General features: G+C 48.1%; 1 protein-coding gene across 1 annotated transcript in view; it reads left to right on the forward strand.

Annotated features, from left to right (window-relative positions):
- The window catches only part of dip2a (disco-interacting protein 2 homolog A), a 100,797-nt gene extending 84,874 nt beyond the window's left edge, over positions 1-15,923 (forward strand). The window contains 27 exon segments of the mRNA XM_012837271.3: positions 77-179; positions 580-644; positions 988-1,081; positions 1,402-1,521; positions 1,837-1,951; positions 2,089-2,228; positions 2,471-2,607; positions 2,765-2,845; positions 3,478-3,605; positions 3,811-3,925; positions 4,228-4,294; positions 4,297-4,428; positions 4,827-4,936; positions 5,161-5,241; positions 5,518-5,641; positions 5,761-5,882; positions 6,008-6,119; positions 6,282-6,391; positions 6,951-7,081; positions 7,291-7,459; positions 8,710-8,880; positions 11,864-11,925; positions 12,147-12,204; positions 12,296-12,370; positions 12,626-12,800; positions 12,952-13,075; positions 13,805-15,923. Coding sequence (XP_012692725.2) covers positions 77-179; positions 580-644; positions 988-1,081; positions 1,402-1,521; positions 1,837-1,951; positions 2,089-2,228; positions 2,471-2,607; positions 2,765-2,845; positions 3,478-3,605; positions 3,811-3,925; positions 4,228-4,294; positions 4,297-4,428; positions 4,827-4,936; positions 5,161-5,241; positions 5,518-5,641; positions 5,761-5,882; positions 6,008-6,119; positions 6,282-6,391; positions 6,951-7,081; positions 7,291-7,459; positions 8,710-8,880; positions 11,864-11,925; positions 12,147-12,204; positions 12,296-12,370; positions 12,626-12,800; positions 12,952-13,075; positions 13,805-14,057 — 3,174 coding nt within the window. The 3' untranslated portion in view covers positions 14,058-15,923.
- Positions 15,924-16,346: the final 423 nt, after the last annotated feature.

The following is a 16,346-nucleotide window of genomic DNA, read 5'->3' on the forward strand; positions in this document are numbered from 1 at the left end:
TGACAGGCAGGCAGGCTGCCGTGTGTGGTGTGAAACCTGATTGGGTTGTCCGTGCTCTCTCTGTTTCTCTCCGCAGTACAAAACCAGTAAGGAGGGGAGCACCATGGGCATCGCTGTCTCCCACGCCGCCATGTTGGCTCATTGCCACGCACTTACACAAGCCTGCGGCTACACAGAGGGTGAGTGACTGCGGCTGTCACCGCTGGGGGGGGAACTTGACGGCATGCCTCAGGGGAGGCGGGCGGGCGGTGTGCGGTGTGTGGAGCGGATCGTGCGTGCCCCAGTTCCATCCCAAATAAACTTCCCGTCAGAGTCCCCACTGAGGCGTTTCCAAGACACAGGTGCCATAGTAACCATAGTAACCGCACTTATCGGTGCCAGAGATCTGAAACTCACTTAGGTTTTATAGTTGACTGTGTAACTGCCTGCGCTGAGCAGGGGGGGGAAAAAAAGAACGGAGCTGTAAAATGTTCTGATGCTTATGAGGCCATTTGAAGGTCGGCTGAGGTAGCGACTGAGACTGAAGCGCTTCTGGTTTATGTTTTACACATTTATAAACATGCCTACTCTTGTCTCCAGGGGAAACCATAACAAACGTCCTTGACTTCAAGAGGGATGCAGGACTGTGGCATGGAGTACATACGGTGAGATGACATATTTACTGACGGACTGAATCTCTCACATTCACTTACACATACATTCACACACACACACACACACACACACAACACACACACACACACACACACACACACACACACAGGAATGTACACGATGGTTCCTAGATCACACTAGAGGCTTTCTGTAACTGCAGTAGATGTAATGACTGACCTGCCATTGTTCCCTCACATTTTGTAGCCTGTAGAACATACTAGAACATACTAACAACAACAACAAGCTCCCCATGTGTGTCTCTCCTCCTTACTTACCTTGTCTCTGTGTTGTGTTGTGTGTGTGTGTGTGTGTGTGTGTGTGTGTGTGTGGCAGAGTGTGATGAACCGGATGCACGTAATCAGCATCCCCTACTCCCTGATGAAAGTCAACCCCCTCTCCTGGATCCAGAAAGTGCACACCTACAAAGGTGAGACCCCCTCCTCCTCCTCTCTCCTCCTCACTCCTCCTCCTCCTCCTCCTCACTCCTCCTCCTCCTCCTCTCTCCTCTACTCCCCTCCTCAGTGCCTCTGGAGCTCAGGGTGCAGGTGCTTATTTAAGGCCATACACAGCAGGGGGGGTTAGAAGTGTCCTCTGTTGATGGCACAGGTGTAAAACAAGCTGTGATTTTACTTATGGCCTCAAATAATCATTTGCAAATAATCATTTGCATTACCTCAGCCATCAATTTGTCTTTTTATTTAAATCAGTGTGTAATTTACCTTTTTGTGTGCGTGTGTGTGTGAGCAGCCAGGGTAGCGGTGGTGAAATCCAGAGACATGCACTGGTCACTGTTGGCCCAGAGGGACCAGCGAGACATCAGCCTGAGCTCCTTACGGATGCTGATAGTAGCAGATGGAGCCAACCCCTGTGAGTACTACACACACACACACACACATCATCTCTCTACACACACACACACACACACACACACCACACACACACACATCATCTCTACACACACACACACATCACCTCTCTACACACCCCCACACACATCACCTCTCTATGCAGATGTTTCACAGATCCCCTCTCTATGCAGATGTTTCAGTGGTACACCTTGGCAATAAAGCAACACAGTTGATATAGAAACAAACCAAGAATGACGCTATAGCTTCCAAACTGACATGGAACTGATGGTCTGATTTCTTTTGTGTGTGTGTGTGTGTGTGCTTGTGTCTTCAGGGTCTATCTCGTCATGTGACGCCTTCCTGAACGTTTTCCAGGCCCGAGGCCTGAGGCCAGAGGTGATCTGCCCGTGCGCCTGCTCCTCTGAGGCCATGACCGTCGCCATCCGCAGGTCCGGCACCGCTACTACAGCTCCCACACACACATGAAGCCTTAACACCTGCGTCATGTCTTTTCATACTGTGTGTGTTTGTGTTTTGTGTGTGTGTGTGGGTGTGTGTGTGTGTGTGTGTGTGTTTGCGTGTGCAGGCCTCCAGAGACGGGCATTCCTCCCCCGGGCAAGGCGGTGCTGTCCATGAGCGGTCTGAGCCACAGCGTGATCCGCGTGGACACGGAGGAGAAGCTGTCGGTGCTGACCGTGCAGGACGTGGGTCAGGTCATGCCCGGAGGTGCGCTCACTCTCCCACTCTCTCTCTGAGTCGATTGAACAGGAACGCTGCTCTCATCCGCCACGCACCAATTATTTCCCCTCTGAGGGGAGCCTCTTACAGTGTAAAGGCGTGACGTAAAGGCAAACCCAATCAAGTTGTGTGTGTGATGTGTGTTGTTGATGCACGGTGCTAGTGTTGTTCAGGCGTGTCTGACAGCTGATAGATAATGTGACGTGCGATGCGATGTGTCCCCCCCACAGCTCTGGTGTGTGTGGTGCGGGTGGACGGCACGCCCTACCTGTGTCAGACGGACGAGGTGGGGGAGATCTGCGTCAGCTCCAGCACCACCGCCATCTCCTATTACGGCCTGCCTGGCATGACCAAAAACATCTTTGAGGTGAGGGAGTGCTCCCCTGCCCCTAACTTGTGCTGTGTGATATCTTTGTATGTGTGTGAGTTTTGTATGAGGAAGAGGGGGAGAGAGAGAGAGTGAGAGAGAAAGAGAGTGAGAGAGATTTGAGAGTTTTTTTTCTTTTTCTCTTCATGTCTTTCAGACCATCCCAGTGACAGCGTCGGGGGCCCCCATCAGTGACCGGCCCTTCACACGCACCTCTCTGCTGGGCTTCGTGGGCCCGGTGAGGCTCCAGTGAACCCCCGGGTCACTCTCTCTTTCTGTGCACCAGATACAGCAGCCTGTCTCATTCAGACAGCAGAGGGGATTCCAGAAAGCGGGTTTAGTTCAAACTCTGAGTTTGTTAACCCTGAAATGAGGGGAAACTCTGGCTTTTGTGTTCCAGAGAGAGATGAATCTCAAACTTTGGGTCAGTTGCCATAGTAACTGTCTCATCGAACCTAACCTGCTCGCTGGTTACCACAAGACAAACGATTGACAGATTCAGATGAGAGATGATTTTTACAGCACAAAGGAAAAAGCAATACTTTTAGTAATTTTCTGATGATCAGCTTCACGGAGGTCTGCAGCTGTGTTGCTTTTTTTCTTACTGGTTGCCATGGTGACTCATTAGTATCTGTGATCCGTTGATGATGGCTTTTTATAATACGTCGGACACGCACTTATCTCAGAATGAATATACTCAGTCGATGGAACTGACTCCAGATCAGCTGTTCTCAGGGTTTCCCATCTCAGGGTTCATCAACTCAAGAGTTCAGGGTTAGGCTCAAAGTTTGTTAAACCTGCTTTCTGAAGAACCACACCAGGTCTAGTGAAAATGTTGAGTGAGTTGTCTTTGTTTTCTTCTGTTGCCAGGACAACCTAGTGTTTGTGGTGGGTAAGATGGAAGGGCTGATGGTGGTCAGTGGTCGTAGACACAATGCCGATGACGTGGTTGCCACGGCATTAGCAGTGGAGCCCATGAAGTTTGTATACAGAGGAAGGTGAGTAAGGACCTTGGTTTGTGTGTGTGTGTGTGTGTGTGTGTGTGTGTGTGTGTGTGTGTGTGTGTGTGTGTGTGTGTGTGTGAGGATGAGTTCTATTATCATACAGCATATTTAATAGTCTGATGATGGATATGTGTGGTAAGGTTTCTGTGTATGTGTGTGTGTGTGTGTGTGTGTGTGTGTGTGTGTGTGTGTGTTGTAGAATCGCTGTGTTCTCAGTGTCGGTGCTGCGGGATGAACGCATTGTGGTGGTGGCAGAGCAGCGGCCAGACGCCTCAGAAGAGGACAGCTTCCAGTGGATGAGTCGCGTGCTGCAGGTACACACACACACACACACACACACACACACACACACACACACACACACACTCATCTAACCTCCACACTGAAGGCCTGCAGAGGTTGGCTTGCCCCTACACACACATTCAGGAGGTGAAATGAAATCACTCTGACTCTCCATAAGCAAACAGACTTTACATGAAAGGCCTACAAGCATGCAGAACTCCTCAACTCAACCTCCTAAGTTGTCTTCTGAGACAACTTCGACTTTATCTTGCCGTCTCTCCCTCTCACACTAACGTGACCGCTTCTCCTTTTTCTCACTCTCTGTGTGCCCCAGGCCATAGACAGTATCCACCAGGTGGGGGTGTACTGTCTGGCGCTGGTGCCCGCCAACACGCTGCCCAAGGCCCCCTGGGTGGCATCCACATCTCGGAGACCAAGCAGCGTTTCCTGGAGGGCGCGCTGCACCCCTGCAACGTGCTCATGTGCCCGCACACCTGCGTCACCAACCTGCCCAAGCCCCGGCAGAAACAACCAGGTACAGGTGTGTGGCAGTGCATGCCTACTAACTCAACATACAGGCATGCCTGTGTGTGTGTGTGTGTGTGTGTGTGTGTGTGTGTGTGTGTGTGTGTGTGTGTGTGTGTGTGTTTGTCTGTCTGTTATGTTTACATGTGTGTGTCTGATTAACTTTGTAATGATATCACTCTGTAACACACTTCACAAAATGGGTGTGCTCGTATGAAGCCACCATAAGTCATCTTCCGCATTAGGGCAGGGACCTTATATAGGTGTGTGTGTGTCTGTGTGCGCATGCGTGTGTGTGTGTGCGCATGCGTGTTTGTGTCTGTGTGTGTGCGTGTGTCTGTGTGCGCATGTGTGTGTGTGTGTGTGTGTGAGAGAGTGTATCACTGACCGTTGGGCTGTGTTGGGCAGAGGTGGGACCGGCCTCCATGATCGTGGGGAACCTTGTGGCGGGAAAGCGCATCGCTCAGGCCTGTGGGAGGGACGTGGCTCAGCTGGAGGACAATGACCAGGCACGTAAGGTACATCTCCATCCCCATCCACCTCCATCACACACACACGCACGCAGGCAGGGCCACTGAGGCCTAGGTCGGGTAAGGATCCCCATTCTTCACCCCCTAACCTCCATAAAACCTCCACCTCCCATCAGTCATGTGTCATCACTGCTGGTCAAGAGATTCCTTAGAAACACCTTACAGCTGCATATTTATGTCTCTCTCTTACTCTCTTACCCTCTCTTCGGCAGTTCTTGTATATGCAAGATGTGCTGCAGTGGAGAGCCCAGGCCACCCCTGACCACCCTCTGTTTATGCTGCTAAACGCTAAGGTAAAGCACCATCTTGTGGCCAGATGAGGTAGTGGCACTGTCTTTAGTGCTTGCCTGGCATGGGTTATATTTTCTTTCTCAAATGACTGTATTTATTTATTCATAGTTCATTTAATTTGTATGTGTGTGTGTGTGTGTGTGTGTGTGTGTGTGTGTGTGTGTGTGTGTGTGTGTGTGTGTGTGTGTGTGTGTGTGTGTGTGTGTGTGTGTGTGTGTGTGTGTGTGTGTGTGTGTGTGTGTGTGTGTGTGTGTGTGTGTGTGTGTGTGTGTGTACAGGGCACAGTTGCCAGCACAGCCTCCTGCCTGCAGCTGCACAAGCGGGCGGAGCGTGTTGCCGTGGCGCTGATGGAGAAGGGCAGACTGAACACAGGGGACCACGTGGCACTGGTCTACCCCCCTGGTGAGAACATCATCCCTACATCAACACTGTATCAAAAAAGTCTACTACTAAACCAACTTCTGTAGTTAAGATGGAATGTTATGATGAATAATTAGGTTACACCCGTTACTCCTTCGCAGGCATTGACCTGATCGCCACCTTCTACGGGTGCCTGTACGCCGGCTGCGTGCCGGTCACGGTCAGACCCCCCCATCCCCAGAACCTGGCCACCACTCTGCCCACGGTCAAGATGATAGTGGAGGTAAACCACAAACCTAAACCCCTTTTAACCCACCAACGACCCCCACGACCCCCCCCCCCCCCCACGGCTCTCCATAGCCCAGTGTGACCTTACTTGTCCCTCATGAGTCTGCCTGTGATTGACAGGTCAGCAAGTCGGTCTGCATTCTCACCACTCAAGCAATAATGAAGCTGCTGAAATCCAAAGAGGCGGCGGCGGCTGTGGACGTGAAGACCTGGCCCATGGTGCTGGACACAGGTACTCCCTGCAGCTCCCTCCGGCTCTAGTCAACGTCTATGGTCCAAAAGCACCCCTAGCTCTATGGTCCACCCTAGCTCTAACCACACTGATGAACCCTCCATTTTGTCTTCTTTCTCGTTGACATTTTGCCTCATTGACTGCATCTCTCCTGTGCACCAGATGATCTCCCCAGAAGGAAAAGCCCCCAGATCTACAAACCCCCCACCCCAGAGATGCTGGCGTATCTGGACTTCAGTGTGTCCACCACGGGCATCCTAGCGGGCGTCAAGGTACCGTTTGTGTGAAACATAGAGGAGGTTGCATGAGGGCGAAGAGGAGAGGAGAGGAGAGGGATAGGGATGGGGATAGGGATGGGGATGGGGATGCTGGACGTTTGATGCCCCTGCCTGGTGAAAACTGAGAGGCTTTAAAACCACCCAGACGTGCTCAGCTCCCCTGCCTCCCACCTCTGAAGATCAGACCCATTTTATCTAATGAAAGGGCCTTAAATCGCCCCTGGATTAGCAGCAAGTGCTTTACACCAAATGCAAAAGAGGGATCTAGCACAGGCTCCACTTCAGTCGAGTCCTTGGGAGGTCTTATCTACGCTCACTCTGAACAGTAAAGCCGTTAAGTTTTAAAAAACGGGTTTGGTTTGCTGTACTTTTTGAGCCGAGCCGTTAAAAGCAGTGGGTGTAGCATATCCTCCACTGTGGTGTGGATCTGTAGAGTCCTGCGAGGTCAGGAATAGGTCATCATTACATCTGATTCTGTACGGTGCTGCAGCATTTGATGTTGTTGATGGAGTGGCTGTGGTAGTAAGAGCTGCCCTTTCTGTGTCCACCTCAGATGTCCCATTCCGCCACCAGTGCCTTGTGTCGCTCCATTAAGCTGCAGTGTGAGCTCTACCCCTCGCGGCAGATCGCCATCTGCCTCGACCCCTACTGCGGCCTGGGCTTCGCTCTCTGGTGCCTGTGCAGGTGAGTGGCATCGAGTGTGTGTGTGTGTGTGTGTGTGTGTGTGTGTGTGTGTGTGTGATTGTGTTCCGTTTATGTATGTGGTGTATGTGTGAGCTGACCTCCGTGTGTGTGTGTGTGAGCTGAGCTGAGCTGAGCTGACCTCCCTGTGTGTGTGTGTGTGTGTGTGTGTGTGTGTGTGTGTGTGTGTGTGTGTGTGTGTGTGTACACAGTGTTTACTCTGGTCACCAGTCCATCCTGGTTCCCCCTCTGGAGCTGGAGAGCAACGTGTCGCTGTGGCTGTCCGCCGTCAGCCAGTACAAAGTGCGGGTCACCTTCTGCTCCTACTCCGTCATGGAGATGTGCACCAAGGGCCTGGGCTCCCAGACGGAGGCTCTCAGGGTCAGTCCCACAGGCGCACTGACACACACCTGTTCACCAGCACAGGCCACTGACACATACCTGTACCAGTTCAGGCACATACCTCTTCACCAGCACAGGCACACAGGCGCACTGACACACACCTGTTCACCAGCACAGGCATACTGACACACACCTGTTCACCAGCACAGGCGCACTGACACATACCTGTTCACCAGCACAGGCACACTGACACATACCTGTTCACCAGCACAGGCACACCGACACAGACCTGTTCACCAGCACACTGACACACACCTGTTCACCAGCACAGGGTCACTGACACAGACACACACCTGTTCACAAGCACAGGCACACTGACACACTGACACATACCTGTTCACCAGCACAGGCACACAGACACACACCTGTTCACAAGCACAGGCACACAGGCACACTGACACACACCTGTTCACCAGCACACTGACACAGACCTGTTCACCAGCACAGGCACACTGACACATACCTGTTCACCAGCACAGGCACACTGACACAGACCTGTTCACCAGCACACTGACACACACCTGTTCACCAGCACAGGCACACCACTGACACACACATGTTCACCAGCACAGACACACTGACACATACCTGTTCACCAGCACAGGCACACTGACACAGACCTGTTCACCAGCACACTGACACACACCTGTTCACCAGCACAGGGTCACTGACACAGACACACACCTGTTCACAAGCACAGGCACACTGACACACTGACACATACCTGTTCACCAGCACAGGCACACAGACACACACCTGTTCACAAGCACAGGCACACAGGCACACTGACACATACCTGTTCACCAGCACACTGACACAGACCTGTTCACCAGCACAGGCACACTGACACATACCTGTTCACCAGCACAGGCACACTGACACACACCTGTTCACCAGCACAGGCACACTGACACATACCTGTTCACCAGCATTTCATCCCTATTCTATATATCAGTTTCATTCATTTCCTATTGACATGACATGTATTTATGAATTTCTGTACGTATAGATAGCAATAGCATTGTGTATTGCAGTGTATTCAGTACCCTGCATACATTTACTAACTCTCTCTCTCACTAATTCTTTAGTAGTGGTTAACTGAGTGACTATTTTGATGAACTTTGTTATGATTTTTAACATCTTCATGATTGCGAGGTGATTGAAACAGACGTAAGGTGACAGTCCCTTGTTGTCTCACCCTCCTTCTGTCCTCTGATTGGTGCACTCAGCTGCGGAACGTGAACCTATCGTGCGTGCGCACCTGCATGGTGGTGGCGGAGGAGAGGCCGCGCATCACCCTCACCCAGTCCTTCTCCAAGATCTTCAAGGACCTGGGCCTGTCCGCCCGCGCCGTCAGCACCACCTTTGGTTGCCGCGTCAACGTGGCCATCTGCCTGCAGGTAAGGGACTCGCCCCCCAACCCACCCCACCCAAAAAGCCCCTCTCCCCCCCCTCCCTCACCCTCCACTCACATTATTATCACATGGATTCTTCTGTAAGAGATCTTTTCCCAATAAGTTATCTTTTATGTAACGTACTGGAGGAGGGCAGTTGTCCCTGAACTCCGGTTCTCACCTTTCTCCTTTGGTGTCTGAGCTCCTCTTTTCACTGTTTTTTCTCTCCTTTTTTGCTGTGCTTTGTTTGTCTGTTCTCCTCTCACGACTCCCTCCCTTTCTCTGTGTGTCTCTGTCTATTGGTGCTTGTGTGGTACTGTGTGTTCTGTGTGACTCTGTCTCTCCTCTTCTCTCCTCTTCCTCTCTTCCTCTCGTCCTGTCCTATTCCCTGTGCCCCCTTGTCAGCCCAACAGGCTGGGGAAGCTGGCAGAGCAGGTACTTTGAGCTGGCGGGGCATCATGGGCGCTAGCACGGCCTGGTGTGGGGCTTTTAGAGTGCTTCTCAAGGGGGCAGTTGCTTCTTGTGTGTGTGTGTGTGTGTGTGTGTGTGTGTTTGTAAATGCATGGCATTTAGAAGAGCTTTCCCTTTACAGTGTCATTTTGTTATCAGGTGAACAGGACAAGATAACATTGTAGATTCGATTGTAGACTGTAGAAAACAGATTAACCGATTGACAAATAGGCACTTTTTAGTCTGAGTCTATGCATCATTGAGGTCCCATAGGTGACGTCCTCAGTAACTCCGCCTCCCCTATGACACAAGTACATCATTCCTGAGCTTAGTCAAAGCCAAAAGGAGTAGAAGTTCTTAAGGACTCAAAGACTGCTATGATATTGAAACCATACTGAGGTGGGGTTCAAACTACTTATGACCCCTTACTGACATGAGTGCATAGCATGTGATGTATAGCATAGTCAACTTGTTAGAGCTGGGTTGTGCTTTCAATTTGTAATACTCTGTACTGGCTGGCAAGTGAAATCTTTTTTTTTTTGCAATTCCTAATAGCCGACCGTAGTGTGCTGTTTGCTGTGTGAGCTCCAGTAGCCTGCTTGTGTAGAATCCTAGCAACTCATCTTCTTTCTCTCCAAGGCTGCAGGAAGAAGAAGACTGCTTATGGCTGGTGTTTTAGCGTTGTATCAGGGTTTTATCAAGCGGCTTTTGCATCGCTAGGCTGCGAAGTTCACCACTACACACTTGATTTCAAACAAGGCCCTTTCTGAGCTGACAATGTTAGTTTTTGACTTTGGATTTGCTGACTAACAAGTAGCGTCGTATCTATGGAAACTAGCGCCTATGGCTAGCACTGAAATTGCGCCACTCTCCAAACATCTGACACCCATCTTTTTAGTAACTTTACCATAATATCAGCTCAAAAATACAGAATCCAAATATCGCCATCAAGTGCTACTGAACGCTGGCAAGCACGGGGCGTACAGAACTCTTACTCCATGCAGAAGAGCAGGGGCAAGGGGCGTTGCTAGGCGTTAAAAACATTCGGGGCTTAGCCCAGACCTGTAAGGGGGTCCCCCTAAACTAAAGGGACATTTTGTGGTAGCTAAATGCACCATACCACACTGCTTGTCTCCATGAAAACACCTTTATGCCAGGTCACACTGACATGGGACATGGACATCGCCATAGGTTACCCATAGAAAACATTTATAGACAGAAATTACATTTCTCAATATCAGAAAACAACATCAGCCTTGTTTGGTAAAGCGAGGTTTATATGGGCCTATAAAGAGTGCTGTCTGGAGGTCGATAACCTGGGTCATCCACGTGGATTTCATAATTTCATTCCCTTTTACCTTGCTCTTGTTCTTGCTCTTGCCCAACCGGTCAGTAACAGGACATACCTCTTCGTCCACCTCCTCTGGCCTCGACTGCGCCTAGTTATCTTCATCCTTTTTCTTTTTGAAAAAGCTTTTATATCCATAGCCTTCAAGTCTTGCCCTCAGTGAATTAGCTAGCTAGTTACCTCCAGATTCCAACGATGACAAGCCCCATAACCGGTGCTCCCTCTCTCTCTCTTTCTCTCGTGCTCACACAAAATGTGCGCGTGCTAAGCAGTGTGAAGTAGATCTGCTGCTTGACTGACACAGATGACCCTAAACTAGAGTTTTTGATCATGGATATCACATTATTTTTGAGGGCTTAAATGCATGATTGGAATGACAGATGAATAGGTCTGGGGCTATGTTTTTATTATTCTTATTTTTTGTTAGAAAGTATGTTAAGGAAGTACATCTGAAGAAAATTATTTTTTCACTATTCAAACATTTTAAAAAGAAACTTAAGTCCCCTTAAAGTGGTGCCCAGGGCACGTGCCATACCCGCAATACCTTAGGTACGCCACTGCTTACAAGCATGGGCCGCATTTCATTTCTTACATCACCTTCTGTGAGGTTTGGATTGACAGCCTATGCCAAAATGTGTTCATGTCTGATAAATGTATTCAGATGCCTGGGTCTTCTTTGCCCTCTGAAGCTCTTTTGAGGGCATGTGTCTGCCTGGCCTGCCAACACCTGGCCTGCCAACACCTGGCTTGCCAACACCTGGCTTGCCAACACCTGGTGTGAGACAAATGAGGTTGTGGAGTGTTGTGTTCACATCATGTCCTGCAGGAGGAGGGCTTTTAAAAGATGGTGTGTTATGAATGCAGTTAGAGTTGTACCATTCAGGTGGCTATGATTGCATTGCATTAGCAGCAGTTTGGTACATTGTAGCCCTTGTGTAGTAGATGCTAATTTTGCCCTGTGTCTCAAAAACACTTACCTTAGCCTTTTCCACTTCAGAGTTCAGTTCAATCAGTGATGAGCATGTCAGGGGGGGAAAAGGTTTCAGCTACCCAAGGGAGTTTGCAAATAGGCTAGAGCTCAGCATATCCTCACATGTGAGCTGATAAGCATTATGGGATGGCTGTCACCCTGTGCACAATTATTGCAACAGAAATGTCCACAATGACCAATCTCATTCTTCACCATTCTAGGGCACAGCTGGACCCGACCCGACCACCGTCTATGTGGATATGAGAGCTCTACGGCACGACAGGTACACTCATCGACTGGGAGTTTGGCCATTACATTCTAAAAATTGTAGAATGGCCATGGCCTGGGACACCAACAAATTCAATACATTCACCAATAACTGTTTGAAGTAAAACACCTTCTACTGAATATATGTGTTTGAGGAAGACTACGTGTATATGTAGAGCTGTTGTGGAATTGGTGACTTCACGATTGTGTCTGTGTCTGTGTGTGTGTGAATTAAAGGGTGCGTTTGGTGGAGAGAGGATCGCCGCACAGCTTACCACTGATGGAGTCAGGCAAGGTAAGGGCTCTCCTAAACGTCTGCATTAAGCAGGGCTACATTTCCTTCACCACTGAAAGGAGCGTCAGCAATAATTCTGTTTCCTCCGTAGATCCTGCCAGGAGTGAAGGTCATCATAGCGAACACGGAGACCAAAGGCCCACTGGGAGACTCGCACCTTGGGGAGGTGAGGCGCTATCTGGTTCTTAAACATATAAAAAATAAAATAAAATAAAATAAAACAGCATTAAAGTTGGCTCACTTTTACCAGTAAATGTCTGCATGGTGAGTGGTAGTTCAGATCGGCCTCGCCTCCTAAAGAGACCGGTTTACATCACACATCAGAGAGGTTGGGATTTGAGTTCCATTTCAGGGTGACGTTGGCGCCCTCTGGTGCACACTCTCAAATGTCTGTCTCTCTCTCTCTGCTGTTGGGTTGCAGGTTTGGGTGAGCAGCCCTCACAACGCCTCGGGCTACTACACTGTGTACGGTGAAGAGGCCCTGCATGCCGATCACTTCTGCACCAAGCTCAGCTTCGGCGACACCCAGACGGTATGGGCTCGGACAGGCTACCTGGGCTTCCTCCGCCGTACTGAGCTGACGGATGCTAGTGGGGGTGAGTGCGTCAGCCATGGATTTTCCCCAATGTTAAAAGTTGACGACTACTAAATGGTAACCCTATCCCAGGATTGGTTTCTAAAAGTGTGTGTGTGTGTGTGTGTGTGTGTGTGTGTGTGTGTGTGTGTGTGTGTGTGTGTGTGTTTCAGAGAGACATGATGCACTGTATGTGGTGGGGTCTCTGGATGAGACACTGGAGTTGCGAGGCATGCGCTACCACCCCATTGACATTGAGACCTCGGTCATCCGGTCACACAAGAGCATTGCAGAATGGTGAGGACCGTCTTTCCCCTCACACCTAAACCCAGAACTCTCTCCCAAATCCTTTCATTCTGACAACCCATCGTACTTACTCTCCCTGTATCCTTTCATTCTGACAACACATAGTACTTACTGTATCCTTTCATTCAAACAACACATCGTACTTACTCTCCTTGTATCCTTTCATTCTGACAACCCATAGTACTTACTCTCCTTGTATCCTTTCATACTGACAACACATAGTACTCACTCTCCCTGTATCCTTTCGTACACATGCTTCTGTTCAGGCTCTTGTACAGGGGGTGTACTGCCAGGTGCTACATTGGGCCATGTAAATGGATGTTTGCAATTGCAGATTGCCGATTGCAGATAGGCCCTTTGTACTGCTGGGACTGTCGCTGTCGGGTTCAAGCGCTCTGTGCTTTATGCCATTTTGTTCACATAAATCAGTTAATGCATTGAACAGTCTAAACAGCATTTTGTTAATCCAGTGATTTCCCAGTTTTTGTCACAGTTGTTTCCTCACTGTGTACTACTCTGTGTACTACTCTGTGTCCTTCAGCTGTGTCCATGTTAAACACACTAACGAGTGTCTCTTGTGCGCTGCTTTCAAGCTTTCTGCACAATGTCCTTCACATGAATTATTATACACGTTGAACAGTCTTAACACGATATGTATTCTACTCAATGTCCTCTTGTGTGTCGGTGTTGAACATGCTAACCCGTGTCTCTGGTGTGCAGTGCCGTGTTCACATGGACCAACCTGCTGGTGGTGGTGGTGGAGCTGGAGGGCTCGGAGCAGGAGGCCCTGGACCTGGTGGCCCTGGTGACCAACGTGGTCTTGGAGGAGCACTACCTGATCGTGGGCGTGGTGGTGGTGGTGGACCCGGGGGTCATCCCCATCAACTCGCGGGGGGAGAAACAGCGCATGCACCTGCGCGACGGCTTCCTCGCCGACCAGCTTGACCCTATTTATGTAGCCTATAACATGTGAGCGTGGCCCCAGAGGCGCAGGGACATTGCGGAGAGATGAACAATTTGCACACCATGGGATGGAGAGAGGGAGAGGAAGAAAAAAAAAAAGAGGAGATAAAGCAGAAGTGAGATAGAAGAGACAGAGAGTGAACGGATCTTCACTGTGGCTCTCTCCCTCCGTTCCTTTTCCTTCGAAGACTTGGGCCATTCTTAATCTCGACAGAGCTATGCAGTGCGTTTATTTTTCTATGACTCATTTGAATGCCTTGGACGTTGAGACTGCTTTTTTGGTGAGGCAGGTGACGACAAAATATTTTTCTTTTTGTTGTCATGGTTGTTTTTGTTTTGTTTGTTATAGTTGCCTGAAATGCTCATGTAGATCGTCATGCACTCCGTGTGCCGTTAAGCACAGTGATGTTGGCCTACAAGAACTCCTTGTGATTTCCCCCACTGCCCTGGCTCACGTGTCAACAGGAAGTGAGGTCTGAAGCACGACACTTCAAGGATCATGTTTCACAGGACAACACGTTTCAGCAGGATTTGGCTTTAAATGGTTTTAAATTGTTTTAGTTTTTTTCTGATTTATGAACCTAAAATATGCCTATTTAATTGCGCTAATGTTGACAGCGACATCACTACCACCAAAATAGTATGTTTAGATTTGTTTACCTCCATAAAAGTATGTTCAGTTATTTCCAAATGGACAGGATCTGGTGTAGGTTTTATTCAAAGGCCCAAATGCAATAATGAGACTAATTTGATCGCCAGCAGTACTGCCCAGTAGCAGTCCTAATGTTTTTAATCCATGTGTGACAAGAAATTAAAGCTTTTGTTAGCGTTCCTTGTCATTTCTTTTAAAATGAGCCTTAAATATTTCCCGATGCCTGTTATTAGCTTGTTTTTAAACTATCATTTAAGTAAAGTAGCTTCATTACTTATTTCAGACAATATTTCAGACTGAAATGTCTGGGTCAGGCTTGATTAACCTTGTTCAGGACGTTCAGGTATACTTAACTGTATGACATGTTTTGCTGTCTCCAGATAATCAGTTTATAACCTAAATTGACATCTTGGTCTGTTATTGACAAAGACAATTTAGATATATGGTTCACAGCAAAGGTTTTTTTCTGTTGAATTCCTGTATGAGAGTGTATGAGAGTTCAAGTCTTTGCTGACGAATGTAAAACTATCACGACTGGTGTTGCCAAGTCAAGACTTCTAAGACTGCATAGAGAATTGACCAAAGTCACCAAATCATATCCCCTTGATGTGTTTCAACTGTTTTTCCTCCATCAACACTCTCCTTTCTTCTCTCCAGGTTAATGGATATAGATAATGGTTTCATTATTTCAGGAATACAAAAACTACTTGTGGAGTGGAAAAGACTGATGTTAACATTTTCAGGACCTTGCCTTCAAATGCTCAGAGTGCTTTTTGCCAGAGTGACCACTTCATTTAAGGCTGTTCTTTTCTTTCTTTGTGTACACCATATAGAAACGGGAAGAATGCCTGATGTAATTATGTACAGAATTTGTGTAAGTTATTTTTGGAGCCTTATAAGAGATGGATGTTCTAGGACTGGCCTTTGCAGTTACACGTCAGACCACTTAAAAACGCTATCCCCCAGACTAACCAATGTTTGAGTTTTTCTTTTCAAGACAGGTGATTAAAAACATGAGTGAATAAATTGTGTTTAAGTTTTTGATATTGTAAAGGCTACTGGGGATAACTAAAAAATTGTTTCTATAATTTAAAGTCAAAATATGATTGGTTCCGGCCCTACATCTTAACCTGAAGTTTTAACCAAGACAGAAGATAGGCTGGCAGCTTTCTCTGGCTTTATGTAACATCATTTCCTAATAAATTCAATGCTTTCTTCCGGTTGCATCTGGCTGTGTTTTAACATTACAACATCAAAAGTAACTGAAAACTAATGTGTCCATATTTTTGTCTGGTAAGGAATTTGTGTTTGTTTTGAATGGCTTTAATATCACTCACTTTCAAATGCACATATATTGACAGACTGACAGACAAACGTGCACATCTTCAATAACACAATCTTTATTAAGTCGTTTTATTAACTGCAGAATATTCCCTCAGCTTTTCTATGAGATGCACTATTTATTCTGGGCACATAAATCACGTTCATAACAAATTTAAATTATAGCCCTTAGAAAATCATAAGTCAGTGATATTTAGAGCCATATCACAATTAAAGTATTTCAAAGATGGTAAAATAAACATTAGGAATAAATCATGAAAAGCTGAAAGAAAGCTACTTTTTTATCAGTGTTATAGTATGTTCACT

The sequence above is a fragment of the Clupea harengus genome, chromosome 2 (genome assembly GCF_900700415.2).
Source record: "Clupea harengus chromosome 2, Ch_v2.0.2, whole genome shotgun sequence".
Lineage (NCBI taxonomy): Eukaryota > Metazoa > Chordata > Actinopteri > Clupeiformes > Clupeidae > Clupea > Clupea harengus.